This window comes from Sminthopsis crassicaudata, chromosome 3 (genome assembly GCF_048593235.1).
Source record: "Sminthopsis crassicaudata isolate SCR6 chromosome 3, ASM4859323v1, whole genome shotgun sequence".
Lineage (NCBI taxonomy): Eukaryota > Metazoa > Chordata > Mammalia > Dasyuromorphia > Dasyuridae > Sminthopsis > Sminthopsis crassicaudata.
This window is the reverse complement of record NC_133619.1, coordinates 258,593,063-258,602,713: the sequence shown is the minus strand read 5'-3', so window position 1 is coordinate 258,602,713 and position 9,651 is coordinate 258,593,063. Positions and strand designations below refer to the sequence as shown.

The following is a 9,651-nucleotide window of genomic DNA, read 5'->3' as shown; positions in this document are numbered from 1 at the left end:
CCATGTTCTAAACTTATTCAAAGTTTCCTGGAGATCTGAAACAACAAGTAGAAGAACCATGATTAGGTGATAAATATAGATTAAATGAATCTCAAAAGAGAAGAAATTACTGACGAATAGTAGAGGGAAAGCCTAGAAGTGGTAATGGGAAACAAAGAGCTTTAAGCCACTTCTCTAACTAACATGGGGGCAGGGATAGAGAAGGGAAGTAAGTGATAGTGCAATCAACACTGGAAAGATTAATCAAAGAAACTGCATCACCAGGGAGAAGTCAAGTCTTAATGAGTTCAAGAAAAATGGAACAAAAAAGGAGAAGAGTTAAACTAAAGTCCAGTTTATTACCTATGGAGCAGGGATTCCACAGCATAGTGAAAGAAATGGACAGCATTAGAGTGGGAGGTTAGGTTGAAGAGTATAGGAATAAAAGCTGTCAGTGGAGGATAGGAAACAATTAGAGATTCAGAATCATTGTCATTAGGTGAGTATAATGTAGTTGAAATATGTTAATCACTGAGGAATTGGTTCAGGTAAGTTATTATTGTCCATCACAGTTGCCCCAGGGCATCAGGCCGCTCTATACATGCCTAGAAAGATGAAGGTGTGTGCATGTGTAAAGGGAAGGACAAAGTCAGCCCTGAAAGCAGTAGACTATCAAACAGAATGCCATCTTGAAGCACTATCCATTCCTTTGACTAAATCACAGTAATCAGGATGCTTACCCAAGCAGCATTATCACTAGAGCCCAATTTGTAGGGTTCTTCTCTGGCTTTAAGTCACCACAATAACCTCAGACTACAGAAAATCCTCACTGTATATCAACTTGGTTGGTACCACCTTGCTTTGCATTAAGTCATGACAGATGGAATGAAGGATGTTTCAGTTTTAATGGAGATATTATTAAAAAGGTTTACTTCATTATTATAGGCCTACTTCATAAGGCTCAAAAGCGATGAAACACTATAACATATACAGATACTAGCTTTTCTTATGAGTAATATATGAATACATTTAACTGATATATTTAATATGCTTTCTGTTATAACAATATCTAAAATTAAAATAATTCAGTTTATATTTATTTCTCTGGATTCTAATAATTTCTTTGAATGATTAAAATTTAGGAGATAGAAAATGGATAAATCTAAGAAGTTATTCAGACTTCATCAGGATGCAACAAAATATCTGCTTATTTATTCAATTATAATTACATAATTTCATTATAATTGAGGGACATCTAAAAATATTTAAAGCCACTTAATTAACTTTGAAAAAAATTCAGCCAAGTTACTACTTCAGGAGAACAATCTAATTTCTTATCCTTCTCCATATGTAATATATATAAGATATTGTGTGTATATTATGTTTGTAGGTAGGAATATAGAAATACATACTATATAGGAAGAAATATACCTATATAGAGAGGTAATCACCATTTTGAAAAGTAAAACATTAAATTACATTCTTAATAGTGTGTTTTACTGTGGATGGTCATCTTAAGACATTGACTCTTTTATTAACCATGCAAGTGAAGTGTATGGATGTGAATATAGTCAAAATATCTTGACACAATTGTCCATGTATGTTATTGTGATTTACTTATTATTTCTATTCCTTTATGCTTCCAAAAAGGGAGTTAGTCCATTCACAAAATTAAAATCCACATTAAATGCACAAACATGAAAACAAGAATTAAAAGAACCAAAAAAAAAAAAGAAAGAAAGAAAGAAAGAAAGTCTTTGCTATATGTCTTCACCATAAAGCTTCAATGGTAATATTCTATTCAAAATTACAATTGCACAATCCCCACGACCTCTTTTAAAAATCTGTGTGAAAGACTACAATTGCTTTTTAAGAAAGAAAGCCTCTAAGTAATAAACAAATGTTTGTATGCTAAGTATGCCATTTTAATTCTTTAAGACATACTTTTTACAAATTCAACATAAACCTTTTATACTAAAGTTCTCTGGATCAAAAACTGATATTAGATTAGAAAATTCAAAAATCATCTGAGAACAAGGTACAAAGGTTTGATTATTGGTTTGTTTGATGATATCCAGGAGAAGACATCTTCATATTAAAATGTGCATTCTAAAAATTGAAAAAAAAATGAATAAGTAAAATTAGTGGGATTATCACTATCTTCTTATCAAGTTTCAAACTTACCAAAGTAAACTTTCAGAATCATATTCACGATCAGCACAGCAGTCTTTTCTTTTTTCTTTTTCAAATGTTATTTGAGAACTATAACATTTGCTACCTTGGAATAATACCCATTTAAAAATCTAAAAGAGTACTCATTTAGTAAGATAAGATAGCTAAGCAAGGCAACAGATGGCATATGGCTAGTAATGATAATAATAATGATGATAATGAATATTAGATGAGATATGGGACTAGTAGCTGAAACATGAACTTATGCACTGAATGAAACACAAAGGTGTTCTTCAAAAAGGGTTAAAATAAGAATGAAATAGAGAATGTCTCCCAATTCCATCAAATTGTCCTTTTTTCCTACCCTTTATCATTAAACTTTGCTGCCTTGACATCTTGGTTAGCCACCAACTGTATTCCCTCACTTGGAATGGAATAAACAACAATTAGCTGTATTTGAAACTTCTCTTTTTTTAAAATAGGAAAGCAAGAGAGGCAGATAATAAATTGAGTATTAATTCACTAAAAGTTGATTCTTTACCTAACTTTTGGAATGATACTAAATTCTGTCAGCATTAACTCTTGGGCTCATACTCTACTAGAGAAGGTTAGAAATTAGGGGTGACCCTAAAAGAATACAGCTATACTTATAAAAAGCCCAAGCATATACTAATTCCCAGGATGCAGCTATCTCTTCTGTACTGTTTAAGGAAAAGAATAACAATAACTTAGCGAAGGGTTGGGCATCTTGAGAAAATGACTGACCTACTTTAGGTCATGAAAGGCAATATTGTGTAGTGGCAAAAGCTGTGGAGTTTCTGCTTTTTCATTCTGCTTTAACATTTACTAGCTATTTAACCTTGTCAAAATTCTTTCTCTCTCTGAGCTTCAGTTTCTTCTTCTGTAAAATGGAATGATAATGCTTGTAGTATCTATTTTCCAAGATTGATGTAAGCTTCTTATAAGATATGCAGCAGCATTTTGTAAATATAAACTCATATATTAATATGTATTATTCTTATTTTTACAGAAAGAAATGTTGAAATGTACCATTCATCTAGCAGTATATCAAGACTCTCCTCAAGATCAGTTTTATAATTGAACAAGAAAATTAAATAGGGATCTGATTAGGAAAAATGAGATGGGCCAAAAGTTTCGATAACTTGAACCTTGTACATATACTATATAAATACAAATTCCTGACTTTGCCATTACCCATGATTGATTAAGGTTAGTCAATTTATTTAACTTTTCTAAGCCTTAGTTTTTCACATCTATAAAATAGAAACACTGGAACAGATGTTCACAAAAGTATTGCATATATTTTAAAATCTCTGAATCTTTTGTTTTCAAAGAAGAGCAACCACTAAGGCAATATATTCCATCTAACTGTCACTTGAAGGATTTGCAGGGAATGTAGGGGGTAGGAAGATAATTTTTAAAAGCACAAATTACTCATAAAAAAGAAATAAAGATGATTGCTTAATTTAAAACTTCCTAGGATGAAACATATGGGACTTGATTAGGCTACTGAAAGAGTGTGACAGTTCATCACAAGTGCTCTGATGTTTGGGTTTCAGGAGAAAATTCCAATTAGAGATGCCCAAAATTGAAACGGGATTCCTCAGGTTATACTATGTCCTCTATTTATGGAGGTTTTCAAGTGAAGGCTTGATTACTTGTGAGGGATGCTTTTTTCAGGAAATTGTTCTCTGATTTCCATTCCAAATCTAAGAATCTATACTTTTATGCTAGTACTTTAATAGATAATACTCTCTCCCCCATATTAAAGATACTGGCCCAAGTTGTTGATGTACCTATCTCCCATCTCCAGTCCATTTTAACACGCAGATTACCTATCACAATCCCAACAGTCATTGGTCAGAGACTGTCTAGTTTCTTTTTACCCTCAAGGTCTATAAGACTTTATTATCTGCCTTGCCACTTTGCTTACTGCATCCTAAGCACTTCTTGGCCTTTCTATCTGCCATGAAGCTGAACTTTGCTTTATACTTTTCTCTGCTAATTGAAATGGGAGCTTCTTCAGAACCATCTCTCTCTAGCCTTTTTTTCTTTGTATTCCTAGCACTTAATATAATATTTCTAATTTAGTAAATATTTAATAAATTATTTCCCAGTAATAATTTTCCATTAATAGTTACCTGCTTCTTGGAGAGGTTTGAAGCACCACGGTACTTCAGGGATACTGGAATCAAAGCAACATCCTCTATTATTGCATTGTTCTGCAGTAACTTCAGGATAGCCACAATCTACTCTTTCACTGGCTGGGATGGCACATTGATTACCAGCTGTTCCAAACAAAAAATTGAATTAAATTTCCTGAGAAGTATTTTCTATTTCTTTGGAGAAATTTGTATTCAATACCACCCTAAATTCAAATTATGATGACACATTGCTTACATAGAACTGGTCTTTAAGATACTATCCACTTTCAATGTAAATGACTAAAGAAAAAAAAATCTATAAGGATCACAAGTACTTATGACAAAAGTATTTCATGGAGCTTTTAGACATGGCTGTTATACATCCACTTGTTTTTTCTCATCAATTTATTAAAGAAAACTACATGTAAAATACATTTTTGGACATTAATTTTCCCAGCAACTTATAACAATTTGAGTTGCTTTTACATAGATTTAAAAAATGAAACTTGTATTTTCCTGAGACATTTTCAAATATTTTTCATTCCTTTATTCCCCCATATTTTTGACTATGCACTTCTCATTATTCAAATATTCAACTATAAGATTCACTAACAACAGGCTAAAAAGGTTGATACATGGTTTTCTGATAACATTTCCCTTGATTTCACTGATTGAAAGTTTTCTTAGAAGAAAAAAAAATTGTCATTTCAAAATAATTGTCTCTTGAATCCTCTTCTAGGTAGAAGAACTTTTAAAAATAAGAACCACTCTAATTTTCTTGCTGTTTAAAAAAATAGCATATCACCTCTTAGCTTACCTTCCTTGTTCCTTATAACTTCCCAAATTCTATTTCTATCTTCACTGAACTGCAAGAAAATGAGAGAATATACTTACATAAACCAACATATTCACCAACTGTACTGGAGAACCCTAACATCAGGACAAATGCCACAAAGCAAAGACCTTTGAGATCCATTGCAAACTGTAGACTTAACAAAGCCTGAAATCTTCAGAAATATAGAAAAAAATTAATATAAGAGCCTCATTTATACTCCTAGATTTGCACAGTGATTCAGGATGTTTATCTTGGCAGGGTTTTTGTCTGTGTGTTCAAACTCCACCTCTTTATTACATATGAATCCGAAAAGATATCCAAATCAATTATCTTCAGTAAGAATATGTTGTACTAAATGAGCTAGTGAAGGAAATGGCAAACCATTCTAGTATCTTTGCCAAGAAACCTCAAATAGAGTTAGGAAGAGTTTGACATGACTGACAAATGACTTAACAGGAGAAAAAGGAGAACAAGATAATGTTTTGGTGAATATTCTGTGATACTGGAAGAGTTTACCATCTCACCAATTGTTCTCAATAAATTAATTGTCAGGAATTATTTCAGCAAACCCATTTGGGTTGACTATATTACCAAGCAGGAAGAAGAAAATGGCTTAAGGTATCAATCCACAATGGTTTTAGAAATGCTTTTTATGGTCCTACAAATATTTTTTGTTAGATGTTGGATCAATTTTCTACATGCATTTTAATAGTCTTCTGGATCTAAAATTCCATTCAAGTGGAGGATGCAATATTGAGTAAGAGGTGCCTTTTGGTGTTTTTCAGTGCTAAGTTAGTATATGACATTTGGGAAGATAGGGTAAAGATTTGAATTGATGGGGAGCAGGTGAATTTATTCCCTAAAAAAATAAGGGATCTTAATTAATTTGAATCTCTTTAATATTTCTGCTGTGATTAGAGAATTTTTAGTTTACAACACCCACTATACCTTATCCTTATGCTTCCTAACAAAAACTTTACCTAGAGCAAGTTCCAAATACAGTACTTATTATGGAACTGGGTAGCATAGTGTCTGAATGATAGTTAAAAATTATTTTGAGACACTAGATATCATGATCTTAGACAACTCACTTTAACTCCCTATACCTCAATTTTCACACCATTATCTAGAGGGGATTGCAATTTTCTCCAAGTAGCATCAATTCCATGACTCCTTTCTCTTTTGCCTAGATATTTGGTAATTAAGTTAGCTAATTAGATTACTCTATGAGTTACCTAGAGAAAATGTAAGTAGAGGTGTAATCAAGGAGTGTATAGTAAGCCCCTAGCCAATTAGAACCAGCAGGGGAAGTACTAACTTGAGCAGGTGACATATTATTCAATGACTTGGGGAGAATAGATTCAAATAGTACCAAACACTAGGAGTCTACATAAAATCTAACTTAAAATCAATTGTTCTTTGAATTGGAAAGAAGTCTTCCAAGGTGAAAGAAGCAATAGTTCCTTCCAGTAGCTTCTGAAACTGTTGTGTGAGGTCTAGGGCTAAATGGACCAATATACAAAATATGTAAAAACAATATACAAAAAACTGTGGTTTGGAGATGTGATTTTGAGATAGAATCACACCCATGATGCTCTTTCCTGACAGGACAATTATTAAAGTTGTTTCCCTGGGAAATGAATAAACTGTGTTACAACCTGAAATGTTCAACAGAAATGGAGGATTTTGGATAATTTCAGCAAGTGGAAAGACAGTGTGAAACTGTGAAAAGTACTAGATTCGAAATTATAGACAATCTCATTTGGATGAGATGAATGGTCTTAGAAAAGCCACTTAGCTTCTCTTAACCTTGGTTTCCCACCTTTTAAAATGATGGAATTAGACCAGATGACTTCTCATGGTCTTTCCAAGTTATACTGCAAAGTAAATAGAGAAGCAAATGCTTTAAATGCCATCTGCTAGGAGAAAAAGAGGACACAGGAAACAAAGAAACAGATGACAGTGGCAGGGAGCAGCAGATGAGGACACCTGTTAAGAGTAGTTGCAAGTGAAAGTCACCTAAAATGAAGAGTGCTGCTCAGTCACACAAAAGAACTATGAGAAAGAATTCCATTGTGAATTAGTAAACCTAGTCAGCCTACTTATAGAGCCCTACCTAGCACAGTCAGGGAGATGAAATAGGTTACTGAGGGAAGAATCCCCTACTGAGTAATGCTTCTTTCTTTTTAAATTATTTATTTATTTTTTGTTTTAATTTATGGAATAAAACAAGCATTTCCATAACATAGTATAATTAAAAAAGATGACTGCACATAAAATTGCAAATCCATCAAATACAACTTACTATTCCTTTTAAATATGTAATAAAGTTATTGTATAAAATTTTCCCATTTTTTTCTTCCCTTCCTTCTTCCCCTAGAAGTGGCTACCATAAGACACAGATATATAGATATAGATATAGATAGATAGATAGATAGATGTATATCATGTATATGTATGTGTGCATACACACATATATATGTACATACAAAATCATTCTATGCATACTTCTATTTATCAGTCCTTTCTCTGGATGCAGATAGTGTCTTCCTTCATATTCCCTTTTCTGGGCCTCAAATGTTTGCCCTGTAAAATGTAAATAAAATTGCTTAGCTTTATTGATCAGTATGATAGTCAAAAGGAACAGAAATTATCCTTGATGTTAGACAGTGAAACTTTCAGATATGTATGGGAGCAATAAGCTGGAGAAGTGAAGTTTTCAAGGTGTGTCAGCATTTTTGTGTAAGGAGAAGACCTCTGACACAAATGTAAAAAAAATGGCTTGGTTAGATAAGTTAAATTTTGCTAACTGTAACATATTTAGTTCTATTGCTTTTCTCATCATACATTCTCCTCATACCCTTTAGGTCTGATATTCTGGGATTCCATGTTGTTGAGTAAAAGCCTTTAGTTCAATTGTTTTAACCCATGCGTGAGTATTATTTCTTCAACGATTTGCTTTTATAGGAGTACAGGAGCCATAGAGATAGTGGGCATGTATCAAGTTACTTTGTGTTCTCCATAGGAATTGGAACAGTGCTGAATAAGCATTTGATGATTTGATTTGAAAATAAAAAAGTTAAAATATAAATATCTCTTGTGAAAATGTTGGCTTTTAGATTAACTTAAAGGGCAAGTCCAAATATTAAAAATAATCAATTCCCATTTTGTTGTCACATTACCTGCCCTGATCTTGGGGTAAAGGAGTAGATGATATACACTAAAAATTTAATACATTTTTAAAATTTTAAGAGAAACACCTTTGGAACCATTTCATTTCATAACATTTGTTCCACTCCTTTAACAAAGTAATGAAAAGAACACTTGGATTTGAATTCTCACTTATTTATTTACATGGGACAAGTGACATGGGCAAGTCATTAAACCTTTTATGAGCCTACTTTTTTTCTTTTATAAAATGAAAGTACTGTATTAGATTGTCTTTATCTTCAGAATTTTTTTTAACTCTTAATTCTATTATCTCATCACCCTACTGAGGGACAGATAGGCATTAAGAGATAGAAAAATAAAGGTATTATTGTGGTCATGCCTGATCTACTGTAATAACTTAGAAGGATGAAAAGAAGTCCCTAGAGATCTATTTTCCTATCCCTAAGGTTCCCTTAAAAGAAAGTCTTTTCTCCTATCTTTCCACTAAGGCCATAATCCTAAAGTGAAATATAGAGAAATAACATGGTTATAATATCAGTTAGTGGTATTGAAGGGGGACGGGAAATGTTCCCTTTAAGATTATCACTCTGAGATTCTACTAAAAAGCTATTAGGAATAATCCACACCTTTAGCAAAGTTGCAGGATACAATATATATATAGATATATAGATATATAGATATAGATATATATATAGATATATAGATATAGATATATATAGATATATATAGATATATATATATAGATATATAGATATAGATATATATATAGATATATAGATATAGATATATATAGATATATATAGATATTTTATATTATATGTATAATATATAATATATCTATATTATATATATATATTTATAATATATATCTTATATATCACTAACAAAACCCAGCAGTTAGAGTTACAAAGAGAAATTTCATTTAAAGTAACTACCAATAGTATAAAATATTTAGGAATCTATCTGCCGAGGGAAAATCAGAAACTATATGAGCAAAAACTACAAAACACTTTCCACACAAATACAGTCAGATCTAACCAATTGGAAAAATGTTTAAATGCTCTTGGATAGGGTGAACAAATATAATAAAGATGACAATACTCCCTAAACTAATCTATTTATTTAGTGCTTTACCAATCAGACTCCCCAAAAAACTATTTTAATGACCTGGAAAAAATAACAACAAAGTTCATATGGAAAAACAAAAGGTCAGGAATCTCAAGGGAATTAATGAAAAAAAAAATCAAATGAAGATGGCCTAGCTGTACCAGATCTAAATTATATTATAAAGCAGCAGTTACCAAAACCATTTGTTATTGGCTAAGAAAT

The 9,651-nt window shown here is 32.0% G+C and overlaps 1 protein-coding gene across 1 annotated transcript; it reads right to left on the bottom strand.

The window, feature by feature from the left end:
* Nucleotides 1-865: 865 nt before the first annotated feature.
* On the bottom strand, nucleotides 866-5,345 carry TFF3 (trefoil factor 3). Its single transcript, XM_074300569.1, has 3 exons — nucleotides 5,211-5,345; nucleotides 4,314-4,460; nucleotides 866-2,088 (listed from the first exon to the last, which is right to left on the bottom strand). The coding sequence occupies exons 1-3, from the start codon at nucleotides 5,290-5,292 to the stop codon at nucleotides 2,075-2,077; spliced, it is 243 nt and encodes an 80-aa protein (XP_074156670.1). The 5' UTR covers nucleotides 5,293-5,345; the 3' UTR covers nucleotides 866-2,074.
* Nucleotides 5,346-9,651: the final 4,306 nt, after the last annotated feature.